Source organism: Diabrotica undecimpunctata, chromosome 7, assembly GCF_040954645.1.
Source record: "Diabrotica undecimpunctata isolate CICGRU chromosome 7, icDiaUnde3, whole genome shotgun sequence".
In the NCBI taxonomy this organism is placed as follows: domain Eukaryota; kingdom Metazoa; phylum Arthropoda; class Insecta; order Coleoptera; family Chrysomelidae; genus Diabrotica; species Diabrotica undecimpunctata.
The window spans coordinates 34,782,126-34,801,710 of record NC_092809.1 but is presented as its reverse complement, the minus strand read 5'-3'; the positions used below and the strand labels follow the sequence as shown (position 1 = coordinate 34,801,710).

The 19,585-nt window shown below is 31.9% G+C and overlaps 1 protein-coding gene across 1 annotated transcript; it reads left to right on the top strand.

The window, feature by feature from the left end:
- The first annotated feature begins 484 nt into the window (after positions 1 to 484).
- LOC140445178 (uncharacterized MFS-type transporter C09D4.1-like) lies at positions 485 to 15,383 on the top strand. The gene is made up of 6 exons (XM_072537052.1): positions 485 to 826; positions 2,308 to 2,493; positions 6,189 to 6,369; positions 11,060 to 11,274; positions 11,927 to 12,141; positions 12,875 to 15,383. The coding sequence occupies exons 1-6, from the start codon at positions 551 to 553 to the stop codon at positions 13,200 to 13,202; spliced, it is 1,401 nt and encodes a 466-aa protein (XP_072393153.1). The 5' UTR covers positions 485 to 550; the 3' UTR covers positions 13,203 to 15,383.
- Positions 15,384 to 19,585: the final 4,202 nt, after the last annotated feature.

The window sequence follows — 19,585 nt, the reverse complement described above, 5'->3', positions numbered from 1 at the left end:
TGGAGACCTAGACACGATGCTTATCGTAATAGATGACGTCCTTCAACAAGGTTGTCAGACGATACCAAGCGCATCCAGCACAATTGGATTTAAGGTGCTCAAGATCGGATGCAATGGAATTATTTTCGCTAGGCTTATGTTCAGCAGAGGACTCAAAACGGCTAATGATGATGAAGGATTAAGAACATACAAGTAGAACAACATGTAATAAGCAACTTCAAAAACTAATAATAAAAGAGTACAATATTAAAAGTGTAAAAAACTTTACATCAATGTAATTAGGGACATATAGAACGGTTTAAAAAAGATGTATAACTAAGATATAACTAACAAATAAAACAAGATTGCAATTTTAAAAATAAAAAATTGGAAATAAAAATAAATAGATCCATCCCGTATGTATATGTGTATGTATACTTATCAACGTTTAAACAAACAATCCATTTTAATATATAGAGCATTTTCCAGTTGATTTTACAAAAAAAATTTAATATGATATTTTGTCTATACGACAAAAAGAACAGAAGAAACGCGGGGATCGTATTTTCAAATGGCAATGGAAAAAAGAGAAGAGTCTCATGGGGCGCTTATTGAAGAAGGAGACAGTCCGAAACTAAGAACGTACAAAAGACGTTGGTTTATTTTGTTGATGTACATGATCTACAACGCCCTTGGGTCGTTTCAGTGGATTTGTTATTCCAGCATTACCAATCTAGTGGTGGAGTACTATGGTGTTAACAGCATGGTGGTGGATTGGACATCCATAGCGTACAACGCTATCTATCCGTTGCTAGTGGTGCCGGCTTCCTATATTATCGACAAACAGGTAGGTTTTTATACATACATACAATCTATTTAGAACGTTCTTTGACATTACCCGATGTCCAATTTCTATTTACATCAGTGGTTCCATGATCTGTGACTATGTTCTTTGGAATTCATTGATTTTTTTACCTCTTCCATCCATGTTTGCTTTGGAAACACAAACAAATAATTTTGTAGTGAACTAGCGGGATATATATATATATATATATATATATATATATATATATATATATATATATATATATATATATATATATATATATAATGGCTTAAACAAGCCATTCAGAGCGATACTGGAAATATTTATATTCCACTATGCATCATATATATATATATATATATATATATATATATATATATATATATATATATATATATATATAATGGCTTAAACAAGCCATTCAGAGCGATACTGGAAATATTTATATTCCACTATGCATCAACAATTTACCCATATAAATCACCCTCATTTTTCTACTCATTTCGTCGAGTAAGAAAGAAAACAAAAATTAATGTAGACGTTTGCGTTTGTATTTAATTCGAGTCTCAACTTGAACTCAAATTCGAGAATTGGTGTGAATCAAATCGTTAAATCAAATAGCCCTAGCGTTGGCTTCATCTGGAACAGCTGCAACTTTTTTGAAGGCGGATGCCAAAAATAGTTCAGTGGCGGAGATTTTACAGGTATGCAAATTAATTAGAGAGCAAGATGGCCCACAAGAGGTCATTTGAGGCACTGGACAAAACTTTAAGATATATTCGTGACAACCAATACATTTTTGGTGATTCTAGTATCAACTGATTTTTATCAGACTTTTGTTATATATAAATAATAAATATAACGCAACAATTAAAATATTTTGGCCATGTCATGAGGTCAGTACATAGCCAATATGGAAATAGTTATCATTCAAGGAAAGGTAGAAGGCCGAAGATCACGAGGAAGATCTCCAACAACCAGACCACAAAACCCAGATCCAGATCACAAAAAGTTGCAAAAGACCTATAAACGATGCGATGTAAGCGATGTAATAGAAATAACTAGAGACAGAAGTCTATAAAGATGGACCATACACGCTACCATCACCACTACAGTTCCTCCAGGGATCAAAACTAAAGTGTCAAGAAGATCTATAGGAAAATAACAAATGAGAAAAAACTAAATCGGTGTAAACGTCGATAAAGGCAATAATATTATAACGAAAAACAACAACAAATAAACTAGATCGATGGTTATCTAGCCAACGCAATAGACAGCAACCTAGAGATTAGGTACTGGAAAAATAGGAATATCTTCGACAGTCTTATACATAAATGATTCAGAATCTTTCCTAAATAAAACCAGAAGTTTGTGCTTGTTTAAATACAAACTCTCTTTTTTAACTTCTGTTAGTTTCTTTTTGTGCAGTTGCATATTTTTTCAATTAATTATTTCATATAAATATTTATCGTTTATTTTAGTAGTTTTTATTATTTTTCTAGGGGCTTAGAGCAGCTGGCGTTCTAGGATGCTGCCTGACCTTTTTGGGAACTAGCCTAAAACTGTTTTCTTTCCATCGTGATAGATTTTACGTGATAGTAATCGGACAAACCATTCTCGCCATCTCGAATGTTCTTGTTGCCTGTCTCCCTTCAAAGTTAGCAGCTGTTTGGTTCAGCACTAGAGAAGTAAGTACTCATACCCGTAAGAAAGTTCATTATTAGTAAGCATAGAACATCAGTCATTGAAGCTATCTATCAAAACATACTGGTGTAAATGGTCTATAAGGTATGTCTACTATCATAATTTTTGTTTTGTTTTTATTAATTGTAGGCAAATTTCTTGCTTTCGAACTATTTGGAAAAGATCCAACATTTGTTGTTCTGTTGCTTCCATTAATATAGTGTCACCTACCAATCTTAATATATTTTCCTTACAGTCACCCTTACTCCATCAGCCCACCTCTCTAGAGACTTTCTCGTGACAAATTCATTATATAGATTAAAAAAAAGTGGTACAGCAGGAGGTACTGTAGACTAGTACGAAGGTTCGTACTACGGTTTCTGTATTTTTAAAATTTAAACAATATTTTTAAAATTAAATAAAGTAATTTTTATATTTATTTTTTTTTATTAATTCTGCGCCACTTTTAACTGGCCGATCTGCCCAAATCACGTTATATAAAATACCGTTCTGACGGGTAGTTGCAGTCCTTTAAACAATGTACCGATGCATATGGAATACATCTTCTTATATTTACTGCACCAAAAACCATGGTTGTATTTGTACCAGTCTTCTTGCCTGACAGCACATAAATTGTTCTTTAATTAATCCAAAATTTTGCAAATATTAGATTAATTCCACATCGTTTATGTAATATTTGTTATATCAAAAAATTATGAAACATTTCAAAACTCAAAATAACAAATTATGATCAGTTAACCTAACGGCCACTCCCTCGTTGAGTACTCAAATGGACTCTTCCGCTGTGACTGTATAAATATGAAAACGTTTTAATACTCTTTTTAAAACTCTTTTTATCGCACTTTAATGCAATAGTCGAACTGATAATTGTAAAAATCCGACACTGTTTATATGACACAATGAAAATATAAATATATATCGTTTGGTAATAAATTTTATTATTATATAAACTAAATAACATATTTAAAAATAACAAATTTTTTTAAAAAGAGTGGAACTGTAGGCGGTACTGTAAACTAGAGCGGAGCTTTATACTATGTTTTTTGTATTTTTAAAATTTAAATAATATATTTAAAATTAAATTAAATAATTTTGTTATTTATTTATTTTTTAAATTTTAAACAAATTCAATAAATTATTATATTTGCTCCTAACGCCACCTGTTATAGTATTAACAATGTAAACGTTGTTTACTTATGACATACCTGTCAAATTCAGGCCAAATATTATATGTATAATACATATCATTTAATAATTAATATAATTTAATAATAATAATTGTATTTATATGAAATTATTTTAAACCAACAATTATTATAAAAATTTGAGATGATTCAATGTTGTTATTAATTGGATGACATTTATGACTTATTAAATTTTGACAATCGTTATGAATCCAATATTTTAGATGACAAATATCTTTTAATTTTTTACCTTTCATTTGATGACTGTATTTTGTTAGTTATTTTTTATGAAATTTTTAATTTCAACCTGCTTAGAGTAAATATATGATGACTAGAAACGAACTGATCGAGAGTAGTGAATCGATAGAGAAAAAAATTAATACAACGCCAGTACAGAAGCTTAGCTTCAAAAATATCGGCTGACACAACGCACCTGTATCTGAGTTCCCTCTCCGTTTAAATAAGTAAGTGTAACTGTAAGTGCCGGTACAGAACGAATACCTATATACGTTAAGCTTTCCAGACGATCAAGTAGTGATTGCACAAGACCAAGACGACCTCAGCTACATGATGAAGAAACTACAAGAAGAATATACCAAGGCTGGCCTAGATATTAACCTCGCGAAAACAGAGTACCTATCTACAAGTGAAGAAGACATAGAAGATCTACAGATTGATGACAACGTAACAATCAAAGGAAAGGATAACTTCAAATACTTGGGGTTTATAATCACGAAAAAGGCAACAACAGAGGAAGAAATTACACATAGATTAGGATAAACAAGAACAGCAATCCGACAACTTAACTCAGTATGGTGGGATAGACACCTAAATATGAAGACAAAAACACAGATTTATAAAACATTAGTGCGAAGTATTATGACATATGGGGCTGAAAATTGGATCATAAACAAGAAAAATAGCAGTAAGATAGTAGCAACAGAGATGGAATGCTTGCGAAGATGCTGCAGAGTAACAAGAATTAATAGGAGAAGTAATGACGAAATAAAGCAAATAACATTAATAGAAACAGACATACTAACGTATATAAAACAAAAAAGACCAAAGTGGTATGGACATGTAAGAAGAACTAGCAGATGGACAGCAGATGGATAAAGATAATAACCGAATGGAGCTCCATAGGAAGGAGGAAAAGAGGACGACCCCGAAAATCCTGGAGGAACGAAGTAGACGACGCCATGAGTAAGAGAGGCCTAAACGATGGAGAATGGGACAACAGAGAGAGATGGAAACGGTTGAGCAAGGGAAGGCAGTGAATACTGTAGAATCCATGAATATATAACTGTAATGGCCGTCGTTAAAAAATAGTACAAATATTGTTATAACCACTTAGCTACCTACTTATGTTATTAATTGGTAAAATGCTCATATAATTCTTTACAGCTTTCTTTTTTGATCGGAGATTCAATGCAATACTTTATAATTAGAACAATATGTAAAGAAGGGTACTATTTTTAAATCGATTCATTTATCGACTGATTTCCATCTTCTCTAGTTTACAGCTAAATATATTTCTATAAATATTGATATAGAATTTTTCATATAAAAATGAGTGCACGTCATCCAAGATTTACGTCGTCACAACCCTACAGCGTTGCCAAAACATCAGAATAGTTAATAAGTGAGAAATTTTTAAAATATCAACTATTTCAGAATACAATACACTAATCAATTAGATTTTTAAAATAAAGGAAATAATCACACTTTCAAAATTGATTTTAAAAGTTTGGTATTTTTATCAGCTTGAGAAATACTATTAACAGTAGATACACTTAGTTTTAAGACTACTGCATTACACTAAAATACACTAGAAAACATTTTAATACAAAATTATATATTCTAAATTTTAAACTTACCTCTTTTAGAGCATTAATAGTAAAAACGTCCCTATTTAGATGTTTTGGCATAGCACAATCACAATACACAACAATAATTAGATTTTAAAGTTATTAAGCTAAATTTAATACGCATTTATAAATACAATTTATAATATATAATATATATATTGTGATCAAATTGTGTAAGAAATCAAAACATAAACAAAAATGTTACTCTAAAAAGAGGCAACACTTTACATAATTTTGCCAAACGCTGAAATGTCAGTGCTATTTGTAGTATTCCCGTATCAATGGCGTACGATTGTCTAATCTATTCAATTAAAATTATTATTTTGTGGAGTATTAAACTTTAACAGTTATTTCATAAAATTTATATTATTAATAATAACAAACGTTTTTGGTTATTTAATCAATATAATAGTAAAATTTTGAATATAATCATGATTACATTTTTTTGATTATTATACCATATGAGCGCCTATGAAAGATCGAGCAGTTCCGTATGGGTGTCGTATTATTAGCTGTGTTAGAAAAAGTTGAACTCTAGGGTTGAGTTCTGGAAATTTTAATTACAAGTAACAACGTTTTTACTTTGAAAAATGGTATAATCTTTTCGTAACTTATTGAAATTTTCAGGTCACAATAGCATGCTCTCTCGGAGTATTTGGATCCCAAATTGGAGTAGCTTTGGGATACATTTTTCCTTCGATGATAGTAAATAACCATGACAGTCCTGAAACGATAGGTGAAGGACTAAGAAACTTAACTTGGTTGCTAGTTTTAATAGCAACACCAGTGACCACTGCCGTCTTATGTTGTAAGTATTTTCTTCTAATTTTATGGATATATCTAATATTCTGCAAACAAATTAAATATATGGGAAACTGACATAATTTTACTAAAAAACATAAAAAAATCCTTTAAAATGAAAGTTTTTAAGGTTATTTTTGTTAATTTTTTGCGTAATTATTGCAAACATAGCTCCACAAGTGGATTTTTTTAAAATCATCACTAACTTATCTAATAATGCACAAAAAACTTTAATTTCGCATGATAATTCAAAGAATATCACATGTATTTAGCAATAAAAATTTTAAGAAGTTTCTCGTAATGATTATTGCAAAATTGGAATTGTTTATCTAAAAAAGCTTCTATCTAAAACGTTATTACACACAGGTCTACATGAATTCTAAAAGCACTAAATTGAAGAGAAAGCTTATATTATCAAATTAAATCATTTAACGATTAAATAGTTTATGTTAAATGTTGTACAATAGGTTTGAAAAGTACTATGATTTGAAGTTTATAAACATTTAAAATAACTCCCATTAACATGTGGGAAGTTACTTTTTTTATAAAAAACACAAAACCATATCAACCGCGCAGGTTCATTAGTGGATATAACAAACAGAAGAAATATTACTTTAAATAGAATTGAATAACCGGATATCTTTTAAATAGGTTAACACTGTTAAGATTTTTTTGGTGAGAACTATTTTAACGCATTCGTGTGATTTTCTTTCTTCCATGAATTGCGGAAAATCAAGTAGGACATGTTTTACGGTCAATGGATCAGAGCAGCTGGAGCAGATTCGTAGTGGTTCTTCTGTTATTAAGTATTTGTGTGTTAAGGCAGTATGGCCAAATCTTGGACGAATAATAACTTGGTTTTTTCTATTTGAAGGGACAGATTTATTTTAATTTTTCCCAATGATTTTGCCATGTACTAGTAGAGTGGATTTTAACCAGGTTCTTTAGATTGAATGTTTCCAACTTTTCAGTATGATTGGAGCCCATTCGACTTTTGTCACTTGATCTGCTTTTTCATTTCCGTAGATACCTGTATGTGAAGGTACCCAAATAAAAACCGCTTCCTTTTCTAATAATCCGAATGTTTCTAGTTTGTTTTTTATAGTCTTTAAAATGGGGTTGTTGGTATATATTTATTTCAATCCCAGTAATGCATTTAATGAGTCTGTTATAATAAAGCACTTCATCGTTCTACTCTTATTGAAGAAGATTAGGGCTTCCAAAATATCTGTGACCTCGCCTGTGAGTATATTACAGTTTGATGATATCGATACGCTATAAGAATTTTCTTTACAGTAGTAGGCAGCAGCGTGACCATTGGGAGTTTTAGAAGTATCAATAAAGATTTGCAAATAGTTAGGAGAGTGGTCTAGAATTTCCATCAATAGATGTTTAATTATTGTGGAATTTTTAGTTGATTTAAGATACTTTGTAAATGTAGAGTAAATAGTTAATGGGTTGCTTGTCCATGGGGGATAGTTTGCATTTATATTTAGCCATACCTTGAGTTGATTCCTATCGAAAGTTGTGAGCTTTTTTCTTTTTATGAGGGGTTTAGAATTTTTATTGTCATTAGTGGTCATTATAGTGGTCATTGAGAAGAATGGTGCGCATACCTTGGGTGGATAGAGTTCGAAACGATGACGTCCTTAAGAGAGCCGGCGTGGAAAGAGAACTCTTTGAATTAATTAAAAAACGCAAGATTGGTTACCTTGGGCACATATTGAGAGGAGCAAAATATGAAATACCACAGTTAATCCTACAAGGGAAGATCGAAGGTAGGAGAGGAGCCGGCCGCAAACAATTATCCTGGTTAAGGAATATTAAAGAATGGACAGGAATACACAATACAGGCGAGCTGTGTCACGCCGCCAAGAACAGAATTCTAGTAATGAGATACTCGCCTACGCACTTTGGTGTATGGCATGTTAAGAAGAAGAAGAATTTTTATTCTCTTTGTTAGAAGGAATAACAGGGTTGCAGATATGAAAGAATACAATAAGTTGTTTCTGGGATGATACCTTTGTTGTTCAGGAATTAAGTCTAATTAGGTCATCTTTTTGCTCAAATTCTGAATAAATTCAGATATCTCAGACTCATCTGCATTCAACTTCTTTCCACTCATCTGCAAAAATCGTATTCCGTACCGTTTTTCTTTCGAACTAACCTTGAGTAGCACGAAAATCAGTTTGCTTTGTAAGTTTCTGATAAAAGAACTTTTTTTAATGTCATTTAAAAAAGGAGCGTGTCTGCTTCGTTGCTGCTTAAACCAGATGTGCAGAGCTTCTTCAACATCAGGAAATTCACTCATTTTAAGGGTTTTTCTGTCCTTAAAATCATTCTCTACAGATTTCATAAAATTTTCGATTTTGTCTTTGTTTTTCATAATGTCGTATACTGTAGCTCGTCCAATATCATAGAATCTAGATACCGCAGTCGGAGTTTCACCACACTCGCATCTCTTAATAATATCCCATTTATCTTTTATAGTCAGCGTTTTGTGCTTTCGTTTTGAACTTGTATCTGTATCTAAATAATTACTGTATCTAAAAACCCTATCCAACCAAACTGCTCACGGAAAACACACGAAATGAAGCATCCAGTAAGAATGAGATTCATATCGCGAAAGGTTTCAGTACAAGCAGACACGGAGGCGACCTTGACGAGAGGTGCGTCGGACTAGCGAGCGTATCGGATTGCAAAACGTCGGAGTATCAAGGGTATACTATATTTCAGAAACTAAATTCATAACTCTAAATTTATAAAAGATGCAATATCTGTTCTAATCAACAAAATTGATTTTTTTAATGGACGTTACATAGATTATAAAAATGTAATTGTATAATTTGTGCATTATTTATTCAACCCAGTAATTTTTTTAAACAATTAGAATAAATACTTAAAAAAAATTAACTTTTTATTTGAAAATGAAATCTATACGTGTTAATTTTTCTTGAGTTATGCTTATTATTTTTACAATTATTTTTCTTGACTTCAAAATATTACGAATACATTTTAAACAAATGAATTGTTATAAATAAAACTACTAAAATTAAGTTTTGTGTATAATTATACAAAGTTTACAACAATTTTTTATAAAATTTATTGTTAAAAGATATTATTGATAACGATAATACATAAATATTTAAGTTATCTATCATATTCATAGCCTTTTCTAGTAATAATAATTTTGCACAAAAAATATTGATTTTAAATTGTTTAAACAAAATACTCGCGTAAATAAATAAATTGTATATTTATAATCTATGCAAAGAGTTACCTCAAATCAAAAATAAACATCAATTTTCGTTGATTAGAACAGGAGATATTGCGAATTGTCTAAAATTTTAAGTTATGAATTCAGTTTTTGAAATAGTGTGAATTTTTAAGATTAAAATCACAGTAATTTTATTAACCTATTTTACAATATTTAACATAAACTTTTTAAGGGGTTATATAGGTCTTGTATTTTCAGAAAAATCGATTTATTTTTTGACATTTTTTGATATTATCTACGTAATAACGTACATAAAAGCTTTCTGGAATAAATAATTTCAATTTTGCAATAACCATTATGTGAAACTGCTTAAAATTTTTGTAGCTGAATACGTGTGGTATTGTCCTTATTATCCCGCGAAATTACAGTTTTTTATGCATTTTAGAGAAACTATTAATAATATCCAAAAAAATCTACTTTTGGAGCTATTTTTGTAATAATTAAGTAAAAAATTAACAAAAATAACTTAATAAACTCTCATTTTAAATGATTTTCTACTTACCGGTATTCGCCTTTAGTATTTAAAATTAAATAGCGATCTTACATGGTTTATATATTCTTTATCAGTAAAAAATGACTTATAACCTTTTGCATAATTTTTTTACTATATATTTTTATCACCAATTTTATCAAAAACAGTAAAAAGATACCTGTATCAGAGTGTCTTGTTAAAATCGTTCCAGGTCTATTAGTCTTCTGGGTTTGGTCCGTGTTTTTTGATAATTCACGTCTGTGTGCATCTTAGCTTTTCCCTAGGTTTATAGGTCTCTTCTTCAGGAAAACTATTAGTCTCTGTAATTTAAGTACTTTATGTACCAAAGACGAAAAGCAACGTAGACAAAATACTTTTCCATTATTATTATTAGTAATGACTTTTTAGTAAAATTAATATTTTTGTCTCTAAAGAGGAGGCAGATTATTTTCTATAAACTGTTTACACTGAAGTCGAAGACAACTTTTCAGTTGGTTTGTTTAAAATATCTAATTACCCAAATTTGTTTATTTGTTTCCTTTTTATGTGTGTCCTTTCTCTTCTCTTCTTTTCTTTTTGAATTTTAAAGTTCTGTTTAACATTTTTTTCGAAAACAGACCACTTTCATCACAAGTGAAAACTTGTTAAGGCAGTTTTTAAAGCATTAAAGGAAATTGTATCTCTAACATCATGTAAGTGATTATTTTATATAGTCAAAGACTGAAACAACTTTGGTGTAGCATACTTAAAATCGATTTTGATACATTCTAAAATTAGGATATTTCTTCCCCATTTTATTTTTATTCCTTCTCAGGGTACTATATCATTTACTCGGTATGTTCAACCTCAAATGGATAGTATTATTAAAAATCACACACAAATATAAATATTGAAACATCATTGTGGAACGATTTATTAGATATTTCAGTAACATTTGTTTTATTTTAGATTTTCCTAACGAACCTCCAGTACCTCCTAGTATAATACAAGCCAAAATCCGAGACTCCAAAGAAGATTTCCAAAACAAGGTTTTCTTCAGTTCGCTGAAAGACTTATTTTTAAACAAACCGTTCGTGATACTCATGGTCGCTTATGGTATTAACATTGGCGTTTATTCAGCTGTATCTACACTTCTAAACCAGTTCATCCTTCAGTATTTCGAGGTAAAATACAAAATTTAAAATATATCGTTTTTAGATCGTACTTTTAAACTGTTGGGTGTAAATAAGTTGAAATATATAATATACGAAGATGCTACTTAAATAGATAGAAATGTTATAGAAACGACTTTTTAATAATGAAATTAAAGAGGTTCTTATCGATTGTAATCCTAGTTAGGAATCATTTTTCATTTAGTTTCTCTTTACTGCTACTAGAACCTTCTTATTATTTAACTATTTTTCCGTTTGGTGCCTTACAAAATTCTTAAGCCTTTGTGCCTTGAAGAATTGTTGCGGTAGGATTTAACACAAATGATATTTAAGAAAACGGTTCAGGAAATGTACAAATATGGACCGTTTAACATGAAAGAAGGGAGGGAAAAACAAAATTACAATGGTTTGAATTTTCAGCTTTAAATTTTTTGGCAAATTGACGGAAAAAGCGAATAATAAAAAATAATTTAAATATCTTTGTATAAATACCTTATCCTTTTTTTGATTCAAGAATTTAGACCTTAGCTACCTGTTTCGGCTTAAATATCCACTCCAAGGAACTTCCTAAATATCTTATTTTCGGTTTATATTTTAACATTTTTTAATTAGTAGATTGTTATATAGTTATATTTGTGTAATGACATCATATTCCTTATTTCAGGATGCTGACACCGATGTTGGTAGGATGGGATGCTGTATGGTGCTGGCAGGATTGGGTGGTGCGATTGGATTTAGCATTATACTGGACAAAACTCTCAAGTTTAAAACAATAACTATAGTTATATACATGTTCTCGATCATCAGTGTCGTCTTTTTCATGTACGCCCTAGAATCCAGGATCAAATGGCTGACGTATTTGAGCTGCGCTTCTGTGGGGTGAGTTTTTAAATGTTAACTCTAAATAAGTGAATACTAATAATAATATTAAACTCAATCGATATGTGCAGAGATTACAAGTCGTTTGTTGTTATAGCCAATCGTACCCCAGCCAACTGGCTTGTTGGCTTCTTATATTCATCAATTTTATATTCATGTAATCTTCTGGTCCAAGTCTAGTGGCCCAACTATTCATTTAGTCCTGCCGGAACCGATGGCTCTCCGTGCCCTTCGAAGCACGGTAATGACTCAGTGAAATTGAAAATTAAAACATTTCTGATATCTATGCCGAGAACGACCAACAGCCTGATTAAAATACAAATGAGTTAATAATATTATCTATATTCTTATCTATAAGAAGTTGTATGAGGTGATTGTGACGAACCTTATGAAAGGCCTTATTGTAATCGATGATGCAAACATAGAATGGTTTATGGACAGCCATACATCTTTGAGTTAGTACAATCCTTTCGTGAGTCCATAGCATGTCTAAAACCAAACTGGGACAGGTACCAAGCACAAAAAAGATGTTTTAAAAGTCAACGTCACAAATACGACAAATAACAGATACAAAGCCTAACATAAAAGAAGAATAAGAAAAAAATAAATATCCATCAGTTCACATAGATAGTTTTTAATAATAATATCAAACATATGCCTCTTTTTGACGAATTATTTTATCATACAGTACATTATTCTATATTATTGCTTATACTGTATTTTCTTCTTTCAGATTGTTTACCACAGCTTTCATGCCAGTAGGTTTCGAATTCGCAATGGAAATGACATACCCAGCCGAAGAGAGCACCACCTCTGGTATCCTGATGGCGATGACACAAGTCTTGGGTGTAGTATTCACCATTTCGTTAGGCGTTCTAAACAAAAATCTTGGATGCTTTTGGGCCTTAGCTAGTCAAGCGTTTCTTTTGTTAATAGGAGCATTAGTTAACTTATTTGTTCCTAGTAACGTATTGCTGCGACAAGATGCTCTCAATCAAATAAATTTCGGATCGAAGAGATTGGACCACCATAGGTCTTCAAGATTAGTTTATATACAATAGAAGTTATTGACGTATTCAGGAGAGATCTGATAAACTGATATTCTAGTATCAATGCCATTCATTTAAATTATTATAGCTTGATATTTCAATTATTTTCTTGCTGCGTATGTTTCCACTATTTCTTCATCATTTATTTTGTTAATGACTTTGTTCCATGAAATTAAATCAAAGTATCTTTCTATATCGCATGTTTTTATCTTAGTAATTAAAAGCGGTCAAAATAAATGGACTAGAAATAAATAATATAAAAAAGGGAAAAACGCTAACACAAAGAAACAATAGAAATAGAAAATGAGAGAGAATAAAAGAAGCAGAAATCCAAAAAAAAAACGTTATCATCATCATTATCATAATCGTACTCGTTACCTGCTAGACATAGGTCTCCCTCAGCCCTTTTCATCTGTCTTTGTCTTGTGCGACTTGTATCCATTTAGTGTTAATACGCTTTAAGTCATCAGTCCATCTAATTGGTGGGCATCCTCAGCTCCGTAGTGCTTCCTGTCTTAGTATCCAGTCGACAATACGTTTTGTCCATCTGTTTGTTTGTTCTACAGCGTATTTCTTCGTTTGAGATTCGGTCTCTCAGAGGGACACCCAACATCTGGAAATATAATGTTTCCGCTCAATAAGTGAGTACAGGTAACATACATTGGTGAAAGATTTTCCTTTTGAGGCATATGGTTAGGTCCAATTTAAATACATAGTTTAATTTATCAGGCACTGTTCAGGCTAAAGCTATGCGACGTGGGATCTCACATGTCTGGTTATCTCTGCCCAACCAAATGTTATGTCCTAAGTACTTATATAATGCAGTCTGCACAATATCCCTTCAATCCAGCAATATTTCGATTTAGCACCAGAGTAGTCATTAGTTGCGTCTTGTTCATGTTAATCTTGAGTCTGACCTCCACAGAAGCGAGATATAATTTTTCCAACAATATTATTGCATCATTGATACGATCGGGTATAAGGGCGATATCCTCTGCGAATCTCAAATGACTGAGCTTCACTCCATTTATGTTGATACTATAACTACACTCATTCAAATCTGCCTTTTTACAAGTATGTTCTAAAAGCATCGTGAATAGCTTTAGATAGACGGTTTCGCCTTGCCGTACTCCTCGCTGTATAGAGAATTTATTTGTTACTTGTTCAGCTAGTCTTACTCTAGTTGTGGCATTGTGGTAGATATATTTGATTATGTTAGTGTAGCGATGGTCTATTCGACAAGCCTATTCTATGGAAAGCAAATCGTATTTCTTCCTGACCCACACCTATTGATATCTATAAAAGCATCATTACACCATCCTAGTCATTACAGTCCTAAGTAGTATCATGCGAGATAGATAATAAAAGGCAGGTCATAGAAAAAATTAATTTGTGAAGTAGCAATAGATGCGCAATATTCTATGAGGGTTTTATCTTCTATGTCAATCGAAGCAGAATCGTAAACTTTGGAGCTTCATTGAAAGAAAAAGATAGTGCAAAATGAAAATCATGCAAAAAAACACTTGTACAATATTTCCCAAAATAAATAAGGTTAAAGTATTGGTGGTTTAGACAAGAGTGTTATAAGTTATTACCAATTTGGTAAATAATGATAGGTTGCGAAGTCAACAAAGAGGAAAAATCTAAATAAGGGACAATTGACAATATTTATTTCTGGGACAAAAGGAACATATTTTCCTTTAATTTAATCAGACAATTTTAGGTTTTTCTATGTGAATTCATCTCATTGTTAACCTACAGTTTCTTATCAATTCATTCAGGGAATTTTGCAGTCCTAACCGAATATGAAACATAATACTAAATGAATAAAAGTCGCCATGGCAATCTGATTGTCAAGTTTCGAAGATCTAGGGCAACATGTTATTTAGAGATTTAAAGAATTTTCATATAAATATAAAGATAAATTCTCCGTTGATCGACAAAATTACGGAAATATTTTCCTATTTATTAATTGCTGTATAATTTATCACTATATGTTTGTTTCCGTTTTGTTATACAATAATTTATCTGCAAACTTCCTGGATTTATTGTTGTTTATAAAATTGTTGTTAATAACTGAGTTAAAAATATATATTATATTTTGAAATGTGTTATGTTTTGAATAACAACTTTCTTGTAAGATTTATTAACAACTTAGCTTAGGATTTACACTTTAGGATTAATTTATTTTGTATAAAATTGTTTTTAATAAAAAAATATAAATATATCTTACGTCATCCTTATTAGAACGAAAATGTTACTAGGCAAGTTAATGTTTTGCTTCCTTGCTGTCAGCTGGCCTAATTATATTCTTCTACATATAGCTAGTTGGGTCATATTCATATTAATTGTAGAAGTAGAAGAAAACTAAATAATATCTGGAGTACTAAGAAAACTTATACCGAGATATCAGTTGAACAATTACAAAATTTTTATAAAAAAAAATTGAGGAACTCCTCTACTGACAACCAATTAAAAATTCCGACCGCATTCTTTAGGCATAAAAGTATTGTTGTGAGTCACATACACCTGGTTGTAGCACTATGCCTTAGAGAAGTTCAAAAGTCTCTCTCTAACACCGAAATATTCTTCGAACTGATTCTATCAACTCAGAGATGACCTTGGAGAATTTACGGAGTTCTCGTCACCCAGTTAGCTGTTTCCCGTACGGCAGATCTCAATGTTTCCCGTACGGCAGGTCTCAATACTGTCCTCATAAATGACTGACCCAGGAAACGTTTACTTATCACTGACCTTGTCCCAGTATCAATGGTAAAATTGTATCTGTGGCCATTGAGAAGGTGATCGGCAACTAAACTGTCACTACTTCGTCTAATTGTGGATAATAAGAATCTGAGGCCTTGGGACAAAGCAGCCAATCTGGGCCCTTTGACGTCAGCTTCTTGTAATTTTCCGAACTGAGTTGCTGTTGTGGGGATTACCTGCCGGTCGATTTTCTTTCCTTTAATCTTGTACATTGTCTGCAATCGCGTTGAATGAGGCTTACCAAACCACAATTGTACCACTTTGGCCGCACTTGTTGCTTTTGTTTCAAAAAATCAGCTATTGGGCCGAGATATTTCTCAAATTGGACGGTCAACATCCGAGACAGCGTATTTAGATAGTCTTCTTCCACTTCGGCAACACATCTTGATCTGATTTTCAAAATTTCTTAGTACCACAGCAATATTGTTTGTACAGATACAATTAGGAATCACGGTCCCAGTATTTTCAAACTTTTTTAACCCTGAACTACTATCGTATATTTACACCCACAAAACTACTATCGTGGGGTCATAGATGACCCGAATTTTAAAAACCTCTAAACAAGATATAAAAATAAATTTAATATTTTTTTGTATTTTTGATAAATGCATGTGTACCTATATAAGTAAACTTAAATTTTATTTCAAAAAAATTAAGACGCTATAATAAAAATTATATTACTTTTAAAATAAATTTTGATCAAAAACATAACTCATTATTATAACAAAAAAAAATATCTTAAATTGAAATTAACGGTTCATTTTCTGAAAAGTAGTTTATAACAGTATCGTCCTTACCTGACACAAAAGAAAATCATAATAGAGTAACCATATAAAAAAATATTGCTACAAAAATGTTGTACTTGTAAGTGTTTATCTATTCTTTGCACATGGTACAGGTAACTCTCTAAAGTGAATGTGTTTTGCAAATGGTTCTATAAAATTCTGACCAAAATGTGGAATGTTTGTTATCCTTACCTCTGGGACACAAGTAGTATCTACGTCTTACACCTGGCCTTTCTGGTCTAGTCTGATCTTTATGAGTAATTCAATTTTCTAATGCTTTGGAAATTATCGAGCATAATTCTATTGACAAATTTGGCATTGCAAATCTTACTTCTAAATGTTCATTTATAAGACTGATTGCTAGCTCTTAAATCAAATCCGATAAATTTTTCGTAACCCCAGGTGTAATTTGATTTGCACTGTGAATGTGCCGCTGGTAAATAGTCAAACTCAGTGTGAAAAAAAAGCTTTATTTGAATTAACACAATACATGAATATATGACCGCTAATAAATATTATGTTCCGCTCGCTATGCTGGATCACCGATCTCGTTTCTCGTATTTTTTGTGCTGTCGTCTTGACATATTATATCTGCATAGACTACTTCGTTGTCGCATCGGAAAAAATTCATGAAATAAACTTAAAATAGATAGTGGCGTGAACACCAGGATTAGCTGCGTGAAAAATAATGTGACTGTTTACTATAGCAATATCCATTATGGAATACCAAATTACTAAAGGCTATCGCTGGCATCTTCGACCTGAACGATAAAATGCACATTTTTGATCAGTTGCCGCAACGCCTCGACAAATTGTAGAAAGCTATTATATCAGGTTTTTTACTTTCCTGGTCAACAGATTTGTCGTGATGCATGGACGACAACATAATTACACTTTTTTTTTTAGGGACATATATTATGATACGATTGTATTGTCTCGTGTAAATCCAAATAAACACTTATTAACTTCGAAATTTTTATTTGGTTGAAATTGTGGAGGAATTTCTATCTTGTGTTTATGTATTGTGCCTACATAGCTAAGTTGAAGTTTATTTAGTTCATCAACTAGCTCTATTGAGGTGAACCAATTATCACCAGTGATATTTCGGTTACTATTGGTAATCGGTTCCACTAAAGGAAGTACTGATTTTGTAGGTATCGATAGCTTTTGGGGATTAGGATCATTTGTTTTACCTTTATACACAAAAGCATTTGCCAAATAGTGTGTTTTTGCGTTACATAAAGACATGATCTTAATACCGTACTTGACTGGATTGGCTTTCATGTACATTAGGAACGGGCATCTATCTCTAAACCCAACCAGTATCTCGTCTAATGTAACATGTTCGGAACAGGTTTAGTTTGCTATACTGTTAAATACGAAACACAGTCGAAAATAGGACACTGCTGCAAGTCGATCTTCATTGGCCTTCTTTTGCTATCTTATTTCATGATTGTTTGATTATTTCATGAATCTTATTGCTGTGAGAAGAAATAAGAGACTTTTTTTGATATTGTAGCACGAAAAATTGGCCTACCTAAAACAATTCAACAAAGTCGAAAATAATCAATCGACATTCTCATCATTAGACTTTAGTACACCTGAAAGGTAAAAAAGAACCAAAAAAAGCCTTAAGTTCACCTTCGTTTGAATGATCGACAAATGTACAGGTATCCCCATAATTCACACTGAGCTCCATAATGTTTTTATTTGTGTACTCTAGAATAGAGGTCAACATGTTAGGAGTTATAAGAAGTGACCAGGATTCAAGTGGACTTAATGGTTTTGTTTCTAAGGCAGGTCCACGAAGACCAGTAAGGTGTGTATTAACGTTTTGTACCCGAGTTTTTGATGATGCCAGAGCATTTTTAGCCCACTTATATCTGCTCCGTTCATAGTAAAATTTTATTTCATAATTAGACGCTGTTTCACATTCATCACTTGATAAGTCACTTACGTCAATTTCTGAATCTGTGTCGTGATCCGAGGGTTCACTTTCGCTGTCAGTACTACTGTTATTAGAGTCACTGTAAGTGTCGATATTCTGAGTTGGCTCCTCCAGGGATTCGATAAAGTCAAAAACATTATCACTTGCCACCGTACTTACGCTAATTCTTAAAGACATTTTAATGTATTATCTCAAATACACACATCAAAGTAATCTAGGGGACACCTATATTAATAGTTTTAAATGTTAGCTGCAAATACAAAAAGTAATTTATGTTTTTTTTGTTGTTTTGTCGATTATTATACCAACTTGAACGGTAATTCTGATAAGAAGCTGAGAAGCTATATAAAATTTAACAAAAGTTCAATATGCGTATTTTGTCTATAAGGTAAAAAGTAATATTTCTTAATTGGTACTTGATTTTCGACGTCTATTTGGATTTATATTTAGTTTTGCAATTGCCAATATTAGGGAGACATCATTTAAATCGCGAAACGCAGTGGTGTGCTATCGGGATGCTTCAAGCTGGCAAAAGTCTAAGAGACGAACAGAAGTGTCATTCATCGTTTGTCGTTAAGGTGTCAAAAAACTGTTGGTGTTGCTAAATGTCATTCAAGCCGTACAAGGATACCCAACCAGAATGAAGACCGTTTTATTAGGTTGCAGGCTTTGCGAGATCGCACTGTAACTGCATCAGAATTACAAATGAGGCTGCAAGAGGCCTATCAGGTGATTGTAAATAAAATCATTAGAAATAGACTGCATTAAGTAGGGTTAAATACTCAAAGACCTGTGAGAGTGCCTGTGTTATTCAGAGGAAATCGCGCTCATCAACTTCAGTAGGCACAAGAACAACAAAAATTTGGAGACAGTTTGGCAATGCTGAACGATTGACC